Below are 25,787 nucleotides of genomic sequence, written 5' to 3'. Positions count from 1 at the left end.
GAGGGAACAGTTCTCACCATGCCATCGTATTGGTAAAGCTTTGTCACCTGCAAGTCTATGGCAGTTAGAACTGCCCTTTCCGCTGAAAAGAAGCACCTACCTGTAGATAATATATCTGTATATACACATATGCATATTGAGAGAGAGAGATCGAGAGAGAGTTGCATGAGTGGTGGTCCAGCAGGCCGGCCAAGGGCGCGCGGCGTGCATGGCAGTGCCCAATGGCCAATGGTACGCATGCATGGCTGCATAGAAATGCAGCGGCCGGCGCGCTCCTCTTTACCCGCATGCATGAGGAGCAATGCAAAAGCCATGGGCGGCTGCGAGCTCCAGCTACTTGTCCCTTGGCCCTTGGTACCAGGGCTAGCTACTCGCTCCTTTGTTTGCATCGCATCCACGCACTCCGTCCATAAACTATTAGATAAATGATAAAAGATCTTTTTATCTAGTGTACACATATACATATATATAAATGTAGTATCTGCAAGCAACGAACTTTATACGAGCACGCGCGTCCATGCAATTAATGATACCACTAGCAAGAACTCACCGATCCTACCCTTGCAGAAGCATGCATGCGTTCGGTGTTGCGTGTCCCCTTCTTCTCCACCCTTGGCTGCAGATCCACGAAGCTTGCAGAGTAAGATCCTGTTGGATTATAGGTTACGAGTATTACGGTAAAAAAAATATTTTAGAACCACAGATAATCTGAAATGAGATACTCATGATCCCGGAGATTTTTAACTTACTACCCTCGAACCATAGTCCAGCTTATGTAATTCATGAAGGAAACAAACAGTGCCCGTAACTCTTGCGCTACACGCCGCAGGTCATCTTCTGAATTGAAGGAAGAGATCGATGAGAGTGTCAGGTTTCTGATCTGTATACGTCGTTAGTTCTGTCTCTCTCTTGCATCCTACATGCATGGAGTATGCATATACTGTATATGAACGTATTAACAGCAGGTAGCAGCAGGAGTTGAAGAGGGTTGGGGCATCCATCGCTGTCGAATTGCCTTGCGCATCATTGCCGCCGCGTCCAGGGTCATTTCAGACGATCGACGGCGATGTGTATGTATACCAACCAATACAACCAACCCAGCAAGCACGCAGCTGCAGGAGCGGCGTCCATCGAGTAGCGAGCTCATCTATAGCCGTCTGATCTGATCTGATCTCAGGAGCATGCGGTGGTCCTCCTCGTCATGTATGTAGCTAGCTAGCTAGTAGATGCCCTGCGTGCTCGCTGCTCCGTTCCGGTCCTTGCAACTGTCTGAAAGCGAGCTCACACCATGCAGATGCAGGCAGCTAAGCTAGTAGTAGTGCGCCTAGCTAGTAGTAGCCTGTGCGGCCACAGCCAGCAAGCATGCAGCAGGTAACGTGTATTGCCGATCGGAAGCAATTGAATTGCAGTATTGGCAGTATACGTAGCTCGGCTGCATGCTAGCAGGTTCATGTCCGTATATATACATTGTATATATGTACGTGCACAGGCTACTACGTATACGAGTATACTGTATACGTTACTACTTGCTGCGTATGTAGATGTCAACAGTTAGTACAGTGTGATCGTGATGCTTGCATTGCATTGGTCCAATGCAAGGTCCATTTAGTTTTTTTTTTTGACTCGTACGTGTGTGTTAGCTTCTTCTTGGTTTCGACTTGTTTCACGTATGAACAAATCTTCATACGTGTGTGTACACGTGCCACGAATAAAGGTGCAGTCAGACATGTAACAATTCTGTCAAAAAAAAATGCTCTAGAATTTTTTAATAACCTCAACTTCGCTCTAACGCAAATATCTTTATCCTAAGTCGATTTTTTTACCTTTCCTTTTAATATTACTAGATTTAGTATTAAAGTATACAAATATTCACAAAGATATTGCTACTCGCATTATCGTATATGAGACCATATTTTTCTAATGAACTAATATTTATCATCCGATCCGAGGAAGCATTTTTTAAAACAAATAAACTTTCCTGCTACAGAGGTTGGTCAATACTCTTTCTTTCTCCTCGCGAAGGAGATCTCGCTGACTTTGAAATGTCAAAGAGTTGCTGCACCCTTCAACATTAGCTCTCAACGACTGCTGCTGCTATCGACTTGCATCGTTGAGCTTGAGCTGTGCAGCTGACACGTGTGCAGAGCTTGCAATGCCGTGTGCAGACTGCATGCAGGCAGGCGACGGACTGACGGGCCGGCCGGTCACCGGCCAGCGAAGACACGGTCCGGTCCAAGAAGTCTTATGCCTTTGACACGGTAGTGGGCCTTTCGCGTTGAAATGGGAGGCTAAGGCAGCCGGCACGGTTTGATTTGACCCCATCCACCGACCCATCCATATTATATAACACATTAATCGACTTTGAAATTAAGACTTTAATTGACAGTGATCACACAAAATTGATGATATTATATTCTTATAATTAATAATATTTACCTATGGTTATGATTTTTTACATTACAATATTAATAGAGTAACTGGTGGCCAAAACATTGTTTAGAATATTAAAGGGAGGGAGTACTTCTCATGATAAATAGAAGTTGTTTAGAATATTAACAGGATCTATAGGTGAAATTTGGCTACAATTTTTTTTTAAATATGATATTTAAAACAACATAAGGTTCCATCATTGTCAATCTACCTATTTTTTATACACTTATTGAGGAAAATGAAAAAAAAATAGATTAGCTGTTCCAACTCACTCTATACATATAGGTGCCACTTGTCCGAATCTGTCGATTGGCATGCGTAAAAGAATAACCCTCTCACACATCATATAGCTAAAGAAGTCAAAACCATCTCATCATTAAGTAGCGAAGTTAGACATTGAAAAGATACTTAGCAATTATACTCATCTTCACTGCTTAAGAAACCTTCGTTGGTGGTGGTGGTGGTAGTGGTAGGTTGCACATCCTCCACCTTGTAGGGTCTCTTGTAGGCTAATCTTTACATGCATTTGTATGTTACTACTTAGTAAAGATAATACTTTATAGATTCATTTGTTTTGTGATATTAGAAAGTTAGAGTCCTAAGGCTTAGGATAAAAAGAGTTACCAAACCGTTACTGTCCTAGCTTAGAAACTATCATTTATATTAAAACCCTGATAATGTACGAACATCTAGCTAGTCATTGAGTAATAACAACTCATCGAATGCTTAGCTATTCTACTCATCTAATTAATCAACTATCAAAAAGCAAGAAATAATGTGAACACAACATTAGAGATCGACTTACACCTAGCAAGCAGGTCAGAAGGATTGCAATTTTGATGGGAGCAATTGTATGTCAGCATGGGGTGGCCAAAGGCATGGACATATTGATATTTTGAGACGATATTTCTAGATTGAAGATACTTTTGTAAAAATAATCTGCTATCTTGTTATATGGTGATCGAACAATTAATATAACCTAGCTCAAAAGTTTTAGAGACTAGAAGATTTAACTTTGAAACCAAAGAAGACTTGCTTTGTTGTATTCCTGGGTTCGGGCTTTGTCTTTTTTAATAAAAGGCAGGCCAATATGATTTAATTTTATGACACCACCCTTCCATAAGGATAACCAGTTCTCGATGGCTCGCTGTTTTGAATGAAAGTTGGTATATTTCTTGGTTTCCTGCCTATAATAATCTGATCTAGTTGAAAACAAGCTATTACCTGATGGAAAAGTGAAATGAAACTCGAGTCACGTACACTAGTAGTCCATGAGGGTCTTATTTATTTTTTTGATCTATTGGTCTATTAGGAACAATTTATTAATTGCTTTACCTTTGATATCACATACTTTGAGGAAGGATATAAGATTTCTAGTTCAGGGAATACTCTGCTAGAAGCCCCTTTCACTGAATAGGAGATTAGGGAAGCCATCTACAGATCATGTGCGCATGGGGCTCCTGGTCCGGATGGCTTTCCTTTCCTCTTTTACAAAAATTCTGGAATATTATCAAGTTTCATTTCATGAACCTAGTGAGAGCCTTTGAGAAAGATGAGTTAAACCTAGAAAGACTCATCTATGACATGCTTACCTTGATTCCTAAGGAAGCAGATGAAACTGACCTCAAGAAATTTCGTCCCATTGCTCTAATTAACTGTAGTTTCAAAATCTTTAGCAAAACCCTTAATAATAGACTGATAAAAATCTGTGACAGACCGATTGCTCTAAATCAAGCCGTCTTCATTAAAAGCAGATACATTTTGGAAAGTGTAGTAGCTGCGCATGAAATTATTCATGATGTTGCCAGGAGAAAAGAAGCCGAGATAATTCTAAATCTAGACTATGAAAAAGTCTACGACAGAGTGAATTGGAGTTTCCTTGAGGAAAAGCTCAAATCTAGATGTTTCTGAGAAATGGTTGAGAGTGACTAGATGAGGATCTGTCTGTGTCAGGATTAATGAGAAAAATAGTAGTCATTTCTCTGTAGGAAAAGGTTTAAGGCAAGGGTACTCTTTATCCCCCTACTCTTCAACCTTGTAGCTGATGTGTTCTCTAGGATGCTCCTCAAAAGAGCAGCCCACAATTTAATTGCAGAGCTCTTAACTAATGTTTATGAAGGTGGGATCATTAGTCTGCAATATGCAGATGGCACTTTGTTGTTCTTGAGAAACAATCAAACACAGGCTATCCATTTCAAGTTGCTCCTAGCCTGTTTCGAGCAACTCTCTGGCATGAAAATCAATTATAACAAGAGTGACCTGCTAACTTTAGGAATGTTAGAGGAAGAGAGCAATGATTATGCCAGGCTCTTCTGCTGTAATTTAGGAAACTTTTCCCATCAAATACCTTAGCATTCCTTTGTATCACTCTAAATTGAAAAGAGAAGACATACAAGCTGTAGTAGATAAACTGATTAAGAGAATTGCAGGATGGAAGGGTAGATTGTTGGTCAATGCTGGTTAACTAACCCTTTTTAAAGCTTGCTTATCCAATATACCTATTTACCTCTTGTCGGTGATCAAATTTCCCAAATGGGCTATTGAGATTATTAACTCTCATATGGCTAATTTTTATAGCATGACTTTAAGGTAATTATAAATATCACCTCTCAAACTGGTACAGCTTAGCGAAAAAAAGAACATGGAGGTTGGGGATCCCTGAGCATCTAAATCTCTGCCTCCTGGCCTCATGGATCAATAGATATCACCTTAGTGATAACGTCATTTGGAAGAAAATTGTGGACTATAAATACAACAATAACCAAACATTTTCCGCTGCTCGGAAATTAGAGCATCACCTTTTTGGAAAGGTGTGCTTTGTGCTTGTAAGACAGCGCATTATTGGCGGCAGTTAGCACGCCAGTTTGTGAACCGCAAGCGCACGGATCATCGTAGCTTTTCCCTCAGAGTATTCCGTTCAAGGTTGATCAATCCGTGGATCGGCAGCGAACTAACTAGGGTTTTACATCTAATCTAACGGATCTAATCCTAACATGAAGCATAGATTGCATATGAAGAGGGTAACCTTGGTGTAAAGGTAAATCATGAGAACAGATAGATCACATCCACAGATATGTATATGATAAAACACCACCAAGGGTAGTAAGAGCCTATCGTCTTCTAGTTGTAGTTCTAGCTAACAAGCAAGCACAACATGCATCTCATCCAAAGCAATCTTTAAACTACTACATCCGGTCAACCTCCCAAAAACCCTCACCTTATACAAGCCAGATCCTGTCACGATCCTCTCTATTAGCACAAGCAGTTTAAAGGTATGAATACAAGTGAACATGTCTAAATATCATAAAGGGTCAACATACTAGATCTAATCATCATGATTACATAAATCATCCTATGAAGTCTAACCTCAAATTAGACTAAGGAACAAGCATATTCATGATAAGAAGAAAGCATAAAAGGAGACAAATAGATCGGATGACGTGAAGAATATTGCTCATATAATAGAATTATTTAGATCATCACCACCGAGTACATACCATTGATGATCATAACTAGCTTCTGAACTCCACCATGAGACAACCACGCAGGGAGGCCACGGTGGCTAGGGTCGACCTAAGATATCTCCTAGACAACTTCAAAGACTTGCAGCGGCCCTCAGCTCCCTCTAGTGGATGTCCTTCATTTCGTCGAGTTCTCGTGGATGGATGCCGAAGCTCGGTGAATTTTCAGGGTACTTATAGTCTGGGGAGAGTGTGGTGAAAACAGGAAGGCGAGAGGAGCAAGGAAAGCCTAAGGCCAATCGGCCTGGCCCTTCCTTGTGGTCTCTCGCGTCCTTCTTCATCGCCAAGTCTTCTTTGATGCTATGGAAACTTATTTTTACTTGCATACAAGAATTGCACGTTGATAGCCTAGGATAAGGATGGATCTTGATATCTTTCCAAAGTCCTGCTTGCTTCCATCTTTGATCCTAATGTGAACTTGCCATATCTTGTGAAACTTAGCCCCTAAGTATTTTTTGGAGGAGTCATCGCCAAAGATGAGCATGATCGGGGCCCTGAGGACCCTAGGCCGATCGGCCTAGGCCTCTATAGGCTGATCGGTCTAGGCCCTTTTTGGGCCAGTTGGCCTTCGTCTTTCTCTAGGTTGTTACTCGTCCAGGGTCTTGTCCAATTATGCTTCAATATAGTCCAATTTCCTGCGAAAACAGAATATCCTTCAAAATACAATGTATATGCGAAACCGGGATTATCTTAGGTGCCAAGTGGCGGGTTAGAATGATAATATTTATAAAAATACCACTTAAATAGCACTAAGAGTGTGTAAATAACGAGCGTCACCAATCCCCCATGCTTAAACCTTCCTCGTCCTCGAGTAAGTTCAAGATACTTGCTTGATCAGGAAATCAGTATTACCTTTCGATGTCGTCCTTGCACTCAGTTATACATAACAAGACATATTGTTCTCTCAAGTATTTAGCATTAAAGTTCAAGTTGTGACTGGATAATTTTCATCATGGAAGATATACTAGCAATAAAGAACATGCCGCAATAAAATAAATACAATACCCTTGAACTTAAGTAAACTTCAGACCTTTACCTTGTTTCATCGCGAAGATTTTTTTTAAAAAGATGCAAATCTAACACAAGTGAGATTCTTTTGCAACAACTCATGGAACACTCATCTCATCAAGTGACTCAAGCCTATACTGGATTAATTTCAACCTATTCTACTCATATATGAAAGTAGAAGGCTTATGTGGAGCTTGGTAGATAGAAACAATCATAGCAAAATATTATATCTGAAATATTGTTAAACTAAGAGAGAGATCTATTGGGATTACTAAGACTTGTAAAAAAGACCATGGAAAATAAATGTTGGAGAGGGAGAGGGATGAAACACACACATTTAGATAAGTGAATACGTGCAAGTGGCAAATGAATGAGCCCGATGCACAAATGAAGTCCTCGTTATCGGATTGCACATCGTTGGAAAATTGAGTATGGATCAATCCTTAATCTTGAGAGCATTGGGACTTTAATGAGGCTCAAAGAACCGAGGAGCATTTTATTCTTTTTCTTATTATTATTTTTTATTTTTCATTCCTTTTTCTTTTCTTTCTTCTTTCTTTTTTTCCTCATTTTTCTTTCATTTTGCTCTTTTTTTCATGTTGCTCCTTAGAACTTCTTGCAACATAGTACATTTGATCCAAATACAAAAGTTGAGGGACTAGATTAGCCATTCTATAAGTTGGGACAGAAATGATTATTTTGCCTAAGGGCCTGTTTGGATCCAAGGACTAAATTTTAGTCTTGCACTTTTAGCTCAAAATTTAGCTCTTGGGATCCAAACAGGAGGGCTAAAAGTGACAAATAGCTAAACTTTAGGAGCTAAAATTTAGCCCCCAAAGAGGCCCTAAAAGGAGCTAAAAGTGGTCCTCCTCCCCCATTTCCACACCTGCCCCCCCTTCCTCTCTCCTGCCCCGCACTCCTGCCCGCGGCCGGACATCCCCTCCACCGCCCGCGCCAGGACCGGTGCCGCGAGTACCTCCCTCCGCACCGCCGCGGTGCCGCCGAGGGCCGTGCACAAGAGCTCCAGCACGGCCAACGCGCGCTTCGCTGTGGGCCTCGCCGGCCCGGACGCCGCCACCGCCTCCACGGCCGCTGACGCGCCGGCTTCCACCACGGTCTTCCTATTCCCTTCCTCAAGACACACGAAGAGGAGGAGCGCGGCGGAGGCGGCCGAGCTCCACCACTGGCGGCGCCGCCGGTGCTGCTGCTGCTGCTTCTGCAGGTGGTGGTGCCACCACCGCCCGGGCCCCCACCTTCGGCCGGCGCCGCCGCCTCCGCTCAGCCCCCCGCCTTCGACCGCCCCGCCTCCTCCGCCCGGCCCCGCCGCCTACGGCCGGCCCGCTGCCTCCGCCTGGGCCCCCGCCTCCGGCCGGCGCCGCCGCCTACGCTCAGCCCCCCGCCTCCGACCGCCCCGCCTCCTCCGGCTGGCCCGCCGCCTCCGCCCAGCCCCGCCGCCTCCGCTCGGGCCCCCGCCTCCGACCACCCCGCCGCCTCCGCCCGGCCCCGCCTCCTCCGGCCGGCACCCCGCCTCCGCTCGCCCCCCCCCCCCCCCCCCCCCCCCCGCGGCCTCGGGTGTGGTCTGGTTGTGTGGTGGTGGTGGTGCCGCTGGTGGAGAGGAGGGGTAGGGAAGGAGGGTAATAGTGTCTTTGTTGAACAACATTTATCGGATTTAGTCCATTTTAGTCATGGATCCAAACAGCCTAGCAGAACTAAATTTTAGGGGCTAAACTTTAGGAGCTAAAATTTAGCTCATGAACTAAAGATCCAAACACCACCTAAATAAATGACAGCTAAGGTAGAGTCAAATCGGTGAAAACGTCCTCGATGTCAACAATACCAGGACAGATGGTAAAAATGTAAAAAGAGGGCCGGGGACAAGTCCTCTCCCAGTTGGCATCGTGTGTCGGTCGGTGGGTCAAACGAAATCCCAAATAAAATACTGCTGCTAAGCCTGCATGGATCATTGGTAAACCTACTCTGTTTCTTGCCATCGAACGAAACGAAAATGCGATCAGCGTTCGCAATGTTCAACGGGGTTGAACGCCCAACGCGGAGCACACACTCTATACTATTCTCCTCTTGCATCGCTCTGCTGGCTAGTCAGGATCATGGCACTTTACGTGCGTTCTTAATCAATCACCAGTCGTCATCCTTTGACGAGTCGATCAATAAATCGTTGATTAATCATCAGCTACAGACAATGAATAATCGTTGAAGGAACACGAGAACTACAGAGAGGGAGAGAGAGATGCTCCATCGGAGAAGAAAATGGAGGCTGGGAATGGGATGGAAAAGGAACGCTAGCCTGCTAGCTACGTATGGCCGGCCGCCGCCGCCGTAGAGATGGACGGACCGGACGGATTCATTGGTGTTGGGTGACGGCGGCGGCTCCGGCGTGGCCTCCGCCGTGGCCGTCGGAGAGCATCATCATCCTGACGAACTCGTCGTAGTTGACCTGGCCGTCGCCGTCGAGGTCCGCCTCCCGGATCATTTGCTCCACCTCCTCGTCCGTCAGCTTCTCGCCGAGGTTGATCATCACGTGCCGCAGCTGCAACGCAGGGAGAACCGGCCGCATGTCAGTCAGAGAGAGATGAGAGACGGTGGAGGACCCACAGGTCGGTGGCAGAGAGAAGAACGCAACGTACCTCGGTGGCGGAGATGTATCCGTTCTGGTCCTTGTCGAAGACCTTGAAGGCCTCGCGGAGCTCCTCGTCGGGGTCGGCGCCGTCGCCGTCCCCTCCGGCGCCGGCGGTCTTGCGCGCCATGAGGCCGAGGAACTCGGCGAAGTCGATGGTGCCGTTGCCGTCGGCGTCGGCGTCGCGGATCATCTCGCGGAGCTCCTCCGCGCTAGGCCGCGTCCCCTGCAGCGACCCCATCACCGTCGCCAGCTCCTCCACCGTGATGCAGCCGTCGCCGTCCTTGTCGAAGAACGCGAACGCCTCGCGGAACTCCGAGATCTGCTCCGGGTTCAGCAGATCCATGGAGCGGCTGGTACGTGTCTCTACGAGAACGAGAGCTCGATCGACGCAGCGGCAGTGAGCAGAGCAGAACAGAGCAGGCTTTGAGAAGCTGCTGCTAGCTTCGGCGGACGTGCAGAGAGAGGGAGCGTCGTCGGAGAAGTGACAAGGGAGGGAAGCTTGGGGTTTAGTGCGGCGGTGGAGGTGGGTGGCCGGCCGATTTATAGTGGACGGAGGGGCGGTCTGAAATCTGAACGGGAAGAAGGAGAGGAGCTGGCATGGCATTGACTTTTCATCGCCCTCCGCCTCCGGTGGGCCCCAGCTAGGTATACTTGGTCAAAATGGAGATCAGCGTATATATTCTTTGCCTGCACAAATATGCGTTCAACGGGATGGCGCAGGAAAATCTGCGGCGGGAAATCACGACCGGAAAAAAGAAGGGAAAACACGTTTGAATGAAACGCGATGTACTACGATAATCCTGCGGTGAAAAGGCATTTTTTGTGCTTTTTACCTGTCAAATGCTGTGGATAATGGACATTATCAGGTTTTGGAAAACGGAAAAGAAATGTGTACGTACTCCAAATGATCTGCTTTTCCTTTTAGCTGCAGGGAAAAGTATGAATATAATTTCAAGCAAAGGGACCAACTTGTCAGTCAGTGATTAGATGGAGTCAACAAGTAAAACAGTTGCTACCGGCCTTACAATTGGTGCTGGTAACTCATTTGCTCGTATTCCTCTTTTTTTTTTCTTTCCTTTTCTCCTCACATGGTGCACCCGCATTTTCTATAATCTTATTATTGTGCCCGCTGTTTTACTTTTATATATCATTAAGATTATGCACATTCAACCCTTCCTAATATTTCCCCTTTGCTTCCACCTCCGGTCCACCGCCACCCATGTACAGTAGCGTCTCACTCATGTCTCTCTTGTCGTGGTAACTTGCCGCCTGCCCATCCATCCCCCACTTGCTAGATTCGGATCTATCACTATGATTCGAAATATCCTAACACCTCAGCATGTATAACCCAACTATCTCTCCTCGGATTCGATACTACTGCTCATGGCAACCAATAAAATCCTACATCTCTTTAAACTTGATATCTACTCTGGTCTGGTTCAAACCTGCCATTTCGGGGCAAGCAAAAAACCCTAGCCTACCTCCTCCAAACCTTAGTAGCGACATTCCATATACCCTGATAAATCATGGCTGTTGAACTAGCCATCATAGCAAGTGAAGTAAGGAAGGTGATCGAATTTGAGTTGGATCATCCGATTCTTATGAATCGATCCATATACTCTGGATGGATAAGGGAGGTATGGATTTTCGGCTAAGCTCAAATCGTCTTCTTTTCATTCTGTTTGGACAAGAAGAAATATGAAAGAAACAATTCCAAAAGTCCAAATTCTTGCAAACGAAGGAACGGGCCCAAATTTCGTCCACTCACGGGTTTGAATTCAAGACATAGAAAACGAACGGATGTAGTTCGTCTTATTGGGATCCGGCCTTGGATTAGTATAATAATAATGTGCCGGAGTGTACTGCACACGCTTAGCTGGTGACTCGACACGCGAGAGACAGCACGCGTGGAGATTGTTAATTAATCCCTGGAGGTGGAGCGCGTCCCCATGGACGGACGGATTGCAGGTGAGGAGAAGCTCCATGACCATGCAGCGGCGGGCGAGCTGTGCACAGCTGGCGGGGCGGCGGCTGTAGGGCGACAGGGGGGATGAGGTGTCCGCCTCGACGCGTACAGCCGCGGATTCCCCCCCGTCGTCGTCTTCCTCCAGCCCCCAACCGTCTGCTGAGCTCTGCTCTGTCGTGTTCACTGCTTGCGGCACGGAACGTACTCCCTCCATGGCTCCAAATTTTTTTTTTGAAAGAATCCATGGCTCCATTTGAACGTAAGGCGTGACGTGATCTGATCCGCAATGGTCTCCGTCGCTGCAATTTTGGTCTCCCCGTTTGGACGCAGGACTCTCAAGTTTAGTCCTGTCGGATCAAATATTCACAAAATATTAAATATAGGTTAATTATAAAACCAATCGTATAAATGAAGGGTAATGTGTGAGACGAATCTATTAAGCCTAATTAGTTCATGATTTGATCATGTGATGCTACAGTAAATATGTGTTAATCATGAATTAATTAGGTTTAATAGATTCATCTCGCACATTAGCCACGATTTATGCAATTAGTTTTATAATTAGTTCACATTTAGTTCTTCTAATTGGTATCCAAACATCCGATATGACCTGAACTAAAAATTAGTCCACAGATCCAAATACTCTCTAATTCCACTTGCATAGGTGTCGTATTACAATGGGATGTTCAAATCTTGTATGCAACGGGATGTTTAGATCTTGTATGTTTAATTCCTCTTGCATTGTGTGTCGTATCGCCAAAGATATTTAAATCTTGCTATGGGATGCAATTTCATATAGAGAAAAGAAAAGATAAGAAAGAGATACAAGAGTTGCTTGGTTGATGGCTATAGAAAGCCATACGAACCGGCGCGCCACGGTCCGTGGCAATAAAAATCGATACCCAAATACTGCAGAATCAATGGAACCAAACATCCTCGTATCCCTTTGAATCATTTCGAATATCATTATAACAAAAACAAAGGGTGTCTCTACTCTTCAAATATTTTATCATTCAGACATGGTTCCAGCCAAACCTTTAAAACTTATTTGACTATCATCAATCACCTCGAAGTGGCATCCGTCGGTTGTGAGTTGTGATTGTTTGTTAGAGGGTTGGGCCATTAGGTTGCTGTACTAATAGTTTCCTTATTTTTTCTTCTGATTTTTCTTCAACAAACCGTGGACATCTCTATAAGACGAAACGTGACCCTGGGAACGGGCCATTCTCAGTCGCTCGTTTAGCCACGTCGTCTGATTTTTCCGGCCGTGGGATCTCAGCCAGCGTCTACTCTGGTCGTTGATCTCGGACTTTGAGCTCACCGTCGTTTTCCAGGCGGAGCCACGGTGGAGAGCCAGAGCAGCGACTGGACACATGCTTTCCTCATGCTCGAGCTCCGCCACGCGTCCGGCGAGACCTTGGCCATCCCCCTTCGATTCCGCTTCAATCCAAGAGATGCGTGCGAAGGCCGAACCCACGGCGGACAACTGCGGGGGCAGCGATGCGGGGCGGCCGTGCTCGAGAAGGCGCAGCTCGGCGAGCTATCCGCCAATGCTGCTGCATCAGGTGCCGAGGCCGCAGCCCGCAGCGCAAGGGGTCCAGCGCCGCACAGGCACAGGCACAGCGGCACCCGCGACCATCGCAGCACGCGGCAAGCAGGATCTGCCGTCTATTGAGATGCCCGGCTACTCTCTAGGCTCTACCTCCACTGCTGTGCCATGTAGGTGAGCTGTCCCCATGAATGGAGCTGCAGGAGAGCGTTCTGGAGCACGCACACAAGCTGCTCGACGAAATGTCGCTGCTGATTGTGGCAGTAGGTTGAGGACGTCTATGGCTCCAAGCTGCAGGTACAACAAAATCTTGCATCAAAACTCCCCAGTCTTCAGGATTGATATACTCATCTACTCCTCTGACTCCATCCTTGTGTCCTTAAAAAATGTTCTCAATCAAATTGATAGCTTGATACAGTGATATCTCGACTGCATATCATGCATTGAAATCCTAGCAACTAGCGTGTTCATTGTCTTGCTCGGTTGATACATTAAACAGGCAAAAGGTTACAGCCATGTCTTATATATACTTGCAAGATTTGTAGTATGCTTATATTAGACTTTGATGTGCCTAAGTTGTTTTCATCTAACAAGTTAGAGATTGACAAATGAAAGCTTAGAAATAGGTTGATATTCCATAAAAAAAAATGTATAGTTATGTACAGAACTACAGATTACAGTTCCATTTCGATTAACAAATGGAGAGAAAGAAACATGGTAGTGTCTATGAATATGTTTGAGAAAGCTGTCCATTCCTAAACCTGTAAAATGTAATACTTGTCGAATTGCTGCTCTTACAGCAATTATGCCGAGCCAAGCTGCAGGTACATTCTCTAACATATTCTCTAACAAGCTAATGTGCATCAAATAGTACATCAATCGGTTGTCTCTACAAGTCAAAGCTTCGTGTGTGTGCATAAAAAAAATCAAACGATATAGTTAGTAAAGAAGGTAACTCATATGGTCATACCCAACAGGTATTGGCGCGGCAACGCGGCGCCGTCTTTCTAGTCTATCTATCTATACGGTTTTCAGACCTTGTGTTCCTAACTGGTGTGCCTACAATGAGCAACAAGAACTCGTAGCGCTTTTTTAGGGGTTATTACTCATAGAAATCTTACCGTGCGTGTATTATCCACGATAATAGAAATTGATTAATTCCACTAAATACGAATCCAGGTGATTGCATTGTGCTGAATTTGCACGTCATATACAGTGCTTTGGATCCAAACGAGGCCAGCTAATGTGTCCAGCTGGTAAAGTCTTTTTAGCTAACTGCTCCCTTCGTCCTAAAATTACTATTCAGCTTTTTTAGATACATAGCTTTGCGCATGCACCTAGATGCATACTATATCTAGATACATAGCAAACATTATGTATCTAGAAAAGCTAAAATAAATTGTAATTTGGGATGGAGGGAGTAGATAACAACTATGTAATGAATTAGCTGATGTAATTCGGTAAATTTTGAACTAGCAAGCTACTGACGATTTTGTGGATCTAAAAGGCGCCTATGAAATGAATTGGCTGGCGAACTGGTTTTACGACGAACTGTGCCGTGGGTGGTCCTTGGGAGTTGGGACGGAGCGATCCACATCGTCGTTGGTAAAGGTAAGCGTACGCACCACGCAGAGTGGTAGGACTGGTACGCTGCCACGGTAAAGAACAACTGAACAACGACGTACGACCTGGACCTGATCGTACTGCAGGAGTAGATAGAGACAGTAGGTAAAGTTGAGCGCGACTGGAGTGAGACCAATAATCGTGGCTGCTACCTCCTCGTATCACATTACTGCGTCGTCGGCAGTCTGAGTGAGGTGCTGACTGGGTCAACAAGTTGGCCGGGTTGGTCGTCTCGGAGTGCCATCACATCACATCTTGTGCCCTCGGTCAGCCGGCACCCCGCGCTCGTGCCATCTCTTAGTTCATACTAGCAATGTACTAGGCCGACGAGTCTGTCGCCCGACCGGGGAGCGTGGAGGAGCTGCTGTCCCATGGTTGCTGACGGCTATTAGCATGTCAATTTGTAAACCATGGTTGTTAATGGCTATTAGCACGTCAATTTGTAAACCGCAAGTATACGGAACTCTTCCCTTAAATATTCCCTTAAGGTTTATCAATCTATGGAACTTATATGGTGTTTATGAAAGATTCATATCCAATCTACTAAGCATGTATAGACATATAACAAATAGAGCAAATGTAACCAATTTAGAGCAACCTAGACTATGCATATGTTGTAATTCTGAGAATGTATAGCAAAACAACATAGATATGATCTTAGTAAAAAGTATCTTTAAATCTACATTTTTGGTCCGGATCCCAAAATCCCCTACCTTACACAAGAAAGATCTTGTCATGATCACCTCTATTAGCTCAAGTAGGTTAAGGGTATGATCATAACAATATGTCATACTCATCGGTAGATCATGCATGCAAATCTGGTCACCACGAACACAAGAACACCCTAAGCAATCCATCATCGATTCATAGATTGAAAAGAAACCAAACTCGACAGCATAAAACCAAAAAATCTGCCTAAATTTGATCGTTCCCGGAGGCCTTGCAGTGTCGGTTTTCCAATTAGTACTAATACTCCTTCAAGCTTTAATACAGTTGGTAAACTGTTCTCCACAGGTGAATTCAAATGAAAATATCTCGCATGTTAAGTTACATACGTTGTGTAGGTGAGACGTGTTGTGATTTGAGATGTGTGTGAGTGTACAGGCTTCCTCAGGGGTTTAAAATATTTTTTCGACAATTTTTTGGGCGCACCAGCCTTTAATCACCCGGTACCAATGGTCGAAACTTTTAATCTTGGTTTCGAGGTACCTGTCCAAAATCGAGACTAAATTAGGTACTCATGTGTCCACAGAGTATGTTTCTGGCTAAAGTCTATTGTAAATCTGCTAGGCACCCATCTTCATACACCAGACATCATATAGTAATAATATATGTTACTTGAATTTACCGTGCACATGCTGCACTTTATTTGTGAGCTACATGAGAATACCTTTTCTATGGAGAGAGCCATATGCATCCACTACTAGAAAAATGACCTCTCATCCCGAGGATCAGTAGTGGTTGCATTTTAGCCCAATACTAATGTGAGCATTAGTACCGAGCCTACGGGATAGTCCCTGAGGAGGCCCCCGTGACCCCCTTTAGTACTGGGTGGGGTTCGCACCGGGTACTAAAGGGGGTCTTTAGTACCGGGTGGGAACCCCACCGATACTAAATCTCCCATACAGATCCCACACCCCCTCCCCGTGCGTTGCACTGTCTCCTTATCCTTATCCTCCTCCTCCTCCCTCCTCTCTACACTGCCTCCTCCTCCTCCTCCTCCTCTCATAGTCTCCTCCTCCTCCTCTCACAGTCTCCTCCTCCTCTACTGCCTTCCCTCCCCTTCCCCTCCGCTCACCCCTCACTGATGGTGAGGAGCAGCAACAGGACGAGGTGGGGTGGCGGCGACGATAGTAGGGCGGATGCGGTGGGACGAGGCGGAGCGGCGGGGCGGCAGGCGGAGGGGCGGGGCGACGGCAGGGGCGGGCGGGCGGAGGAGGGTGGCGGGGCCGGGCGGAGGGCGGCGGAAGGCTGGGGCTAGCGGGGGCAGGCGGCGGGGCCGGTGGGGATTTTCAATTTTTTAAATTTTTTAATACCCTTTAGTACCGATTATCTCAATTAATACTAAATAGACCTCCCTCTAGCACCGAATTGCTAGTACCGGTTGTGAGGGGGTTCCCAACCGGTAGTAGAGACGTTTTCTCTGGTAGTGATCGTTGTACATGCGGCTTACCTTAATACGGACTCCATCGTGACCTTTAATACCGTGCTTGCATCCAGGGCATACCGAACTGATGATCTCCACCAGACCACCACCAAGACAATCTCCCTGTGAAAAAACACCTTTTTGGCTCTTGATATCGAGGTGTGGCCCTAGTATCATGGTCGCTCTGCATGGCTGCACTATCATTGCGTAGGCATCGTCCCTTGGTAGCACTACTATGTGAACATCATATCATTTTCTAGATCATGCTTAGGTCAAGCAAGCATCGTATTGTCTCAAGCTCAGGCTCAACCTAGTCTCAGATTCTCAACTCCGTTCTTTTCTAGTGGACGATATAGCCATCATTCTTTTTGATTTAGCTTGATGCGCCTTTAACCCCTCACGCAGAGTCAGATCAGCAGGATGGTAGCTTGGCACAATCTTGTTGACAACCCAGCAAGTCAGAAGTGCCTCTTCCTACCTCTTTTCACGATCTGCCTTTGACTGCATCTTCTTACTTGCCAAGCACTTGTCCATGGCCCATGGCGCCATTGTAAGGCCTACCTCCTACTTATGCACACCCCGCTGGCTTTGCATCCCCCTGGTAGATCGAGCGTTAGAATATAGATCATGGCTACCTTTGGCTAGAATTGAGATTTCTATAGTATATATTTCCAAATTAGTATTATAGCTTAGGAAGAGTCCATATCTCATTTTCTAACCTAATCTATATGTATATATTTAGTTCCTTATTAGGAGTCCTCAATATTCCAAAGACTTGTGTATTCATGTGGAAAACCATGTCGGTCAATACTATTGCTCATTACGAAACTTGAGAGAGATGGAATAACATATGTTTATTTATTAGAGCAACTCCAACAGGATGGCTGTTTGGGTCTCCAAGCTAAAATTTGGCAAGTTTGCTGGAAAATCAAGCTCCAACAGAGTTGCCATCCGGCTGAGTTGTGATTCGACTTGCAATCCCATCTGACTTGCCAAATGCTCCCTCACACTCTCCAAACTTGGCAAGCGAATTTGCCTTGCCAAATGTGCAAAATGGAGAGTGGAAAATGAAGAGTCTGTTGTGGTGCGAAATGGAGAGACTCTTGGAGTGGATGGAGAGTGTATATTTTTAAAGAGGAGGATAACTATTGGATTTGGAGAGTGGAAAAAATGGATAGTCTGTTGGAATGAGCAAATCAATATGGAGATGAATCTTTTTTGCCAACTTGGATAGAGAGCCTCTTAGCTTTGTTAGTAGCTTTGTAAGGTATTTTTTTTAATTATTAGTTGTGTTAGGTTGGATTTCTTTGAGTAATATAGACCGTTAGATCTTCATAAAATCCAATGGTGCAAATTCTTCTCCTTTTTTATTAACGTGGGAATTTCTATACTGAGGACCAATGGTGGTCACCCTTGGATGATGAGTGATTGACAACGTTGTGTATAATGATGTTGCTCTTGGCTTGTGATGTGCAGGTGTAGGATGCGGTGTGGCGACTGACAGCGTGCGGTGAAGGTCAAGTGAAAGGTTCATGCTGATGCACCAAGGGCGGTGAAGGATGAACACGAGTAGGCTTGGACCAAGGGACCCGAGGATTTCGGGTGGAGTCGTGGTCCACATGGTGCGCGGAAGGGCGAGAGGACATGCCGGGACGGAGACGGCGTCGGTCGAGTCGAGTGGGAGGCTTGGCGGAGGCTAGTCACGCGTCGATATCGAGGAGGTCGCGTGGCGGCTAAGCGGAGATGGACGGTTTGGACCTCAAAACCACCGCGTAGGTAGGTTTTTCGGTTTGGACCTCAAAACCGGAGGCGAGCCCGGTGCAGCCGGAGCTTCGAGAAGGAGGGCACGTGGCATCATCATGAAGCTTGCGTCGAGGCGAAGCAAAGTTGTGAAGGTGGCGTGTCCGTCCGATGCGCCGATAAAAATCTGGACCAAAATACCCCTGCGCAGGGGTAGTTTCGACATCTGCCATGGACTATACATATGGGTGGATGGCTGGTTGGTTTAGCACCTCTTGAGAAAACCCTAATTCATTTGCTAAGAGGCTAACCAAGTGCTTAGAGAGAGAGAGGAGAGAGGGAGATGAGAGGGTGATTGCTCTTTTCTCTTGATTTCTTCATCTTAGTGGGTGGATGAAGGGAGGAGGCTAGTCCTCATCTTGTAATGTTGCCTTCGTGATTTAGTTGAATTTGTGTCTCAAATCCGTGGCTGAATCTTTTGTTTCTCCTGTTTTTCCTTTTTGGTATTTTCGAAGCTATTTTCAGGGATTTTTCGTTCTTCGCGTTTGAGCTCAAATCCCGTGAGGTTTGTTGGGGGAATTTGGTGCTAGGAACCTTGTGAGCATCTTTGATGTGATCCCCCTCAAATCCCCCACAGATTCGGCTTGAATTTAAAGTTTTCTCAAAACTCTCTCATTTGTGTTCTTGACCGTACTCCATGAAATCCATAGGAAGTCTTGATCTTTTTGAGGAGATGTTTTGGGCAAAGACTCGCTAGGCTTGCGGAGCTATGGTTAAAATTTCGTGAATTTTGGAGGTCATTCAATTGAATTTTGAAGCGTTGACCTAACTTTTCGGGTCGTTTTTCCGAGCATTAGGAAGTTCCGACACCGTGTAGGAAGTTCCGACGGGACGGAAGTCCCGACACTGAACTGGAAGTTTTGATATTTATTTTTGAAAGCCTAAGAGCTCTTTGTCAGCAGTTTCTCAATACATCCGATAGGTGCCGGAAGTTCCGATACAGGGTCGGAAGTTGCGACAAAACCGCAAAGGACCTTTTGTCGGAGCTTTCTAGATAGTTCCGATACCACTTCCGGAAGTTCCGACCTCCGATACTACTTTCGGAAGTTCCAATACGTGGAAGGTGTTAAGATTGATTTTATCTCAATCTTTTGTTTTTGCATTTACTTCCGTGTTACTTCTGAACATGCTTCTGAGTGCGTTTGTTTCCGTGTTGCTTTTGAACATGCTTCTGATTGTCTCAATCTTTTATGTTTGCTTCCGTGTTGCTTCTAAGCGGTAGGTAGATCCGATGTGACTACGAGATCTTGATAATAGCTTATCGGAACTTCCAATACGTGGAAGGTGTTGAGATTGATTTTGTCTCGATTGATTTTGTCTCGATCTTTTATTTTTGCATTTACTTCCGTGTTGCTTCTGAACGTGCTTCTGAGCCTTTCCGTTCCATGTTGCTTCTGAACGTGCTTCTGAACCTTTCCGATACGTGGAAGGTGTTAAGATTGGTTTTGTTTCGATCTTTTATTTTTGCATTTACTTCCGTGTTGCTTCTGAACGATCTTCTGAGCCTTCTTAGTTATTATACGTGGAAGGTGTTGAGCTTAGTTTTTATACGTGGAAGGTGTTGAGATTGGTTTTATCTCGATTTTTTAATTTTTTTTAATTTTGCATTTACTTCCGTGTTGCTTCTGAACGTGCTTGTGAGCCTTCTTAGTTTTTATTTAGTTTTTATTTTTTATGTTTGTTTCCGTGTCTTCTGAGCGGCTCTCTTTCACCCCGCTGCGTTGGTCGCCCGTTCCAATCCTTCATATACCCTCTCGCGAACCCTGTCCGTTGGTCGCCCGTTCCAATCCTTCGTATACCCTCTCGCCTCTCGGCGAAACGTGGTGAATAAATTCCTTGAATTCACTACCGACGATGCGCATTTGGGATACTTGCAGCTAGTAGCGCCTGCATGCCGCACTGATATGTGATCTGAACAAACAAGCTGCAGGGAACAAACAAGCAAAGGTCACACGTTGCTGCCGTCCGGCGACACCGGGGGCACCGCCACGTCGGGCGCGGGCGCGGGCGCGGTGTCCGGCATGCCGCCCCCTGGCGCGGCAGCATCTCCCTCCTCCTCCCCCGTCGCGTCGCCCAACTTGTCCTCGGATGACGTCGGCATGGGCGGCCCCGCGAGGTCCGGCACTCCGGCTCCCCGAGCCTCGGCGGCGTCTGCCGCGGCGCGTCCTCAGGCAGGTGCGCCATCCCCGGGGGCGGGTTCTCGACCACGCTGCCTTTCCCGCCGCTGCCGTCGTCGCGTTGCTGGCGCGTGTGCGTCGTCGTCGACGATGATGTGGACGACGATAAGTGCCGCCGCCGGCGTAGTGGCGCTGCCGGAGCAACGACCGTGGCTGGCGCGCGTTGTCGGAGCTGATGGAGGAGGAGTAGGGCGGTGGCCGGTTTCGGTGAGCTCCAAGCCATTGCGTTGCGTGCGTGAGGATTAATCAAGGAAGGAACGCGCTCGTGTTCAGCCCTGCTGCCTGCCTTGTGCTGCTCATCGATCGCCGTCGTCGTTTATATGCGAACTAGAGAGAGCGGCAAGGAGCGGTCCGCAACTTCTCGTGACACGTGGAATCGTACGTGTCAAGGGCACGGCTGCCGCATCAACTCATGAAACGTTGGCAGCTGCTGGCGCACCTGTCTGTCTGCCGACACGACAGCTTTCCTGCATGGCCATGCATCCCCGGGTCTCGGAATGGGCACAGACACAGAGATTTGATTTTGGAGACAGGATATATCGTATCATCTGTTCGTGACGTCCTGCTGCCTACAGCACTGTAGTAGTAGGCCATACGATACGCATAGGGCAGCTGGGCAGGTAGCTAGGAGCAGGTGAATGTGCTGCAGTCGCCGCCTGCTTGCCGGCCATTTTGTTCTCAGTGCACCGCCGGCGACCGGCGACGAGTCATGAGCATTCACCGACTCAAATCAGGTCAAACAAACAGACGCACACAGCTCGCTCCCACCTTGTTAGCTTGGATCGCAACCACAGTTCTTATTCATCCCTCGCGAGTCGCGACCTACCTTGCTGACGACCTACCTCACTATGTCAGCTTCCAGTTGTACGCGTACCCGTCCAACACCACGGTGGCGCAGCATGCAGTTCACGGACCACTACGGCGTGTAAAAACTGTGGAACGGGGATTCCTAACTTGGCTCTCCACGGGTGGGTGTTTATATAGGAGAACAATCCCAAGAGATTACACCAAGTTTGTTACATGATAGCTGTTGTGCTTGGCAATGACTTCTAGTACATCTCTAATAGAATTCTATCTCTAGCCGAGCTTAACAGCCAACAATATTCATGACAACTTCTCTGGATACAACCAAGAGATAGTTGTACACATTACATGACATGTGATATGAAACCAAGATACATAATCTCTAACACAACGAGCAAAGCTTCGGGACGGACCCGGCAAGCACGTGGGATGAGCTTGAGGTTGGAGGTAGAATCGATCACCGGTCAAGAGGTGCTTTCGGATAAGGAAGGATCAGCATCTTGAGGTCGGAGGTGGATTTAACTAAAGGGTAAGGATGGATTCGGTATGGTGGCTCATGCCCCCTACCATTGCACACACCATCTAGCCCCCACCCTCCTACATCCGTTGTTCTGGATCCGTCACTACTACCAATGGGCTAAAGAGTTTTCAATTGTACACTTTCTAACATATTGTGGGCAATGAGTGCCTTAATTGTTTGTAGTGTTAATGAGTGGCTTGCTACGGAGTACTTGTTAGCAGGACATCCATATCCACCTTTATGAATTATACCACATAGATATAAGAATATGGATGAAAGTAAAAAAACAACATTTTTATCGACGTTTTATCATGTTTGGATAAATGAAAGCCTCAAGTAAGGAAAATGTAATGGTAAAAGAAATTCGAAAATGATAATGTCTGCATGCATGTATGACCTAGTTTGGACTCTCGAATCTTTTGACTGATGAACAAGAATTTTTTGAAATCAACGGTCATATAAATCATGAGTAGGTGAGAGAAAAAATTTAACAGTTGGATGGATATCATGTGACGAAAATAACGTAGAATCCTTGAAAAATTTCAATTTGGGCCGCTTTGTTACAAACGAATACAAATGTAATTTGAGTTTTACAAACAACCACCCACGATTACACGAAACAAACACACATGTACGGAACCAAAAACACGTAGGCCTCGATCGCTCAAGTGAATCCTGGCGCGGCGCCGGCGAGGAACCTCTGCGCGACGCGCTCGTAGCGGAACCCGTCCGCGGCGGAGTTATCCGCCGCCCAGACGAAGACGCCGTGCAGCCTGCCCTGCCTCCGCAGCTCCCGGCACGCCCGGAAGAACCCCTTCCCAGGCCCCAGCCCGTTGCTAGCCGGGTCCGTCCCGAACCCGACGAGCACCTTCCCGCCGCCTCCGGCGTACCGGCTGCTCTGCTCGTTGTAGTACCCCAGGAACTCCGCCACCGTGGTGTTGGCGGCGTACGCGTAGAACTGGAAGTTGACGTAGTCGAACTCGCGGCCGTACCGGCGCCAGAGCTCGCCGTAGTGCGCCTGGACGTCCGGGTTGGCGAACGGCGCGACGGAGGCGAAGGAGATGACGCCGAGCGCCCTGAGCGCGCGCACGAGCCGTCCGACGCATTCCGCGAAGACCTCCGGCGTCTCGCGCTCCCCGAAGTGCTCGTAGTCGACGTCGATCCCGTCGAGGCCGTACGTGGTGAGGATCTCGGTGAGGGAGGCGACGGCGTTCGCCACCCAGGCGTCGACGGAGGAGGCCCGGAATGTCGCGTTGGCGCCGTGGACGGTGTCGCCGCCGAGGCTGAGCGCGACGCGGACGTTGTTGTTGTTGTTGTCGGCGCTGCCGCCGCCGCGGTGCTTGGCGGCGGCGACGGCGGCAGGGGTGAGGTTGGCCTCGTCCCAGTAGACGACGAAGCGGCCGTCGGTGGGTTGAGGAGGAGCGGAGGCGTTGGCGGCGTCGACGGCGTAGTCGATTGCGAAGGAGAGGATGAAGTGGAAGTCCACGCCCGGGTGCACGGGGACGTCCGCGAACGTCACGTTCTTGCCCTCCGCGCCGATGTACTCGCGGAACAGCGGCCGCCGCGCTCCGCTCGACGCCGAGGCCGTCGCCGTCGCCCCGACGACGCAGAGAAGGAGGAAAGGGAATAAGGTTCTGACCATGGCGGTGATCCTCTGATGAAGAGAAGCCATGGACGGAGCTCGAGCTAGCGCGATCGAGATGACGAGGTTGACGCGGTTGGTGCACGTATTTGAAGGTGCGCGCGGCTCGTTGATGACTGGTGAGCAGCTGGTGTTAGTGCGACTAGGTTTGACTGAGTCAAATGAGTTGGAGTTGGAGTTGAGTGAGTCGAGAGGCTGCCGGCGATCAACTTAACTGCCCGGCCGGCAACTGCGTGTCCGCATGCGGATGATGCAGGCCGGCCAGGGGTTGCAGAGTGCGATCCTCTAGAAACTAACATAGGGCAGGGGTCTACACATGCAGGCCGGCCATGGATGGATCGATGAGTGCCTGTAACATAATCGATTAGCAATGCTTCTGTAGTCAGTACAGCGGATCAGACGGTACGGCGATTAATGGTGTCGCGTCGCGTGACGTGGCAAATGTAACTCCGACCACCCCGGCCGCCCTGGGAGCTCGCTGCCCTGCTCGCGCGGCGAGGCCTTGCCGGTTCGCATGCCCCGCTGACGTGCTCGGCGTCGCCACCAGGAGGTGCCTAAGACCTCGTCGGTAGTGCCGCGCGTGCCCCGGCGACCCGTGACGCATGTGAGCCTGAGCCTGTGATCATTCGTGGCGCCGCCGCCGCCGTGCTCGGCAATCGGCATCGCCACCCGGCGGTGCCAAATACCTCGTCGGGAGTGACGCGCGTGCACCGGCGACATGTGACTTGTGAGCCTGAGCCTGTGATCATCCGTGCCGCCGCGCGCCGCCGGGCGATCCATCGTATCTGCATGCCGCACCGCCGTTCTCCTTGTCGCGCCGCGGTGACGTACGTCGTCTCTACGTCCGCCACCGCGCTCTACCTCCGCGCCGCCGTCCCTCGCCGGAGATCAACTCAACTGCCCGCCCGGCTGCTGCGTGTGTCTGCGCGCGGCGGCGTGTACGTGCAGGACGCGCATTGACGGCATGCGCCTGTTGGCTACCATACCTGCGTGTTTGAGCTGCGATGATGCAGTCCAGGGGCCCGTCAGGCTCAGGCAGGGCCTCTGGATGCCTGCAGGCCACGACGGATACAGTACCAATCAGCTAGCAACAGTTGCAGGAAACAGCAACCTCTGGTCTGCAGTTATGCACGCTGACGTCAAGGTGACGTGTCTTCTCCTCCGCCGCGCGCCTCGCGAAGGCATCGCTCCCGGCTTCCCGGCGGCGACACGGTTAGCTCACCGCCGGCCGGCGCCGGCAGTGAGTGGCAGAGCAGAGGAACCCGCTGCTCGCACGTACGCGCTGTCGTGGGCCAAAATCCCCACTGTCGGAGATGTCGGCCTTAGGAAATTGGGCCTCCGCTTGGCCCAGGATACGCTCACCCTTAAAGCCGCGAGACCGAATCCTGACCGCACACGCAAGATCCAACGGTTGGAAGGACCTCGACCCCGGACGGGAAAATGAAATACCATCCAGGGTGGACGGCAAATGAAACCCCGTCCACCCCGCCGGGTTCGCCTGCGCCGCCGCCCCAAGACCTTGTCGGGAGTGCCGCGTGTACTCCGGCGACCTGTGGCTCGTGAGCCTGCTCCGATCACGCATGCCGCCAGCGCCAGCCGATCGATCCGACCCGTCATATATCTGTGGTCCTCTGCAGACGCCCCATTCAGGTATTATTTACCGTCATTATATTATTTCAGCGGCCTGTTCGCTTCAGCTTATTCAGTCGGCTTATCATCCACCAAACAGTATTTTTCTCTCACAACAAATCAGCCGTTTCAGCTTTTCAGCCGGCTTATAAGCTGAAGCGAACGGGCCCCAGGTCCTTTGTCCTTGGCATCATCGATCTATATTTACGAGCCAACCATCAAATACCTACCAAAATTCACCGTCAAACCAAAGTGCAGTACAACACAACCAATTAACCTCTGATCCCTCTATCCAAAGCTTGAAGAAGCATGCATGGCCCTTGTTATATAGGGG

The 25,787-nt window shown here is 48.0% G+C and overlaps 2 protein-coding genes across 2 annotated transcripts; both read right to left on the bottom strand.

Moving 5' to 3' along the window:
- Positions 1-9,111: 9,111 nt before the first annotated feature.
- LOC117847768 (uncharacterized) lies at positions 9,112-10,145 on the bottom strand. Its single transcript, XM_034729052.2, has 2 exons — positions 9,605-10,145; positions 9,112-9,507 (listed from the first exon to the last, which is right to left on the bottom strand). The coding sequence occupies exons 1-2, from the start codon at positions 9,938-9,940 to the stop codon at positions 9,322-9,324; spliced, it is 522 nt and encodes a 173-aa protein (XP_034584943.1). The 5' UTR covers positions 9,941-10,145; the 3' UTR covers positions 9,112-9,321.
- Positions 10,146-22,694: 12,549 nt separating this feature from the next.
- Positions 22,695-23,854, bottom strand: LOC117849372 (chitinase 2). Its single transcript, XM_034730913.2, has one exon. It carries the CDS (start codon positions 23,852-23,854, stop codon positions 22,847-22,849), a length of 1,008 nt encoding a protein of 335 aa, XP_034586804.1. The 3' UTR covers positions 22,695-22,846.
- Positions 23,855-25,787: the final 1,933 nt, after the last annotated feature.

The sequence above is a fragment of the Setaria viridis genome, chromosome 3 (genome assembly GCF_005286985.2).
Source record: "Setaria viridis chromosome 3, Setaria_viridis_v4.0, whole genome shotgun sequence".
Classification (NCBI taxonomy): domain Eukaryota; kingdom Viridiplantae; phylum Streptophyta; class Magnoliopsida; order Poales; family Poaceae; genus Setaria; species Setaria viridis.
The sequence above is the reverse complement of the archived record's forward strand: the minus strand, read 5'-3'. Positions and strand labels throughout refer to the sequence as shown.

What these genes read in the sequence shown, in the direction of transcription:
- LOC117847768 (XM_034729052.2), bottom strand. Translation starts at nt 9,940, where the DNA reads ATGGATCTGCTGAACCCGGAGCAGATCTCGGAGTTCCGCGAGGCGTTC. An exon ending in GATACATCTCCGCCACCGAG is followed by an intron (nt 9,508 to 9,604) that starts GTACGTTGCGTT and finishes CCTGCGTTGCAG; the next exon opens with CTGCGGCACGTGATGATCAA.
- LOC117849372 (XM_034730913.2), bottom strand. Translation starts at nt 23,854, where the DNA reads ATGGCTTCTCTTCATCAGAGGATCACCGCCATGGTCAGAACCTTATTC.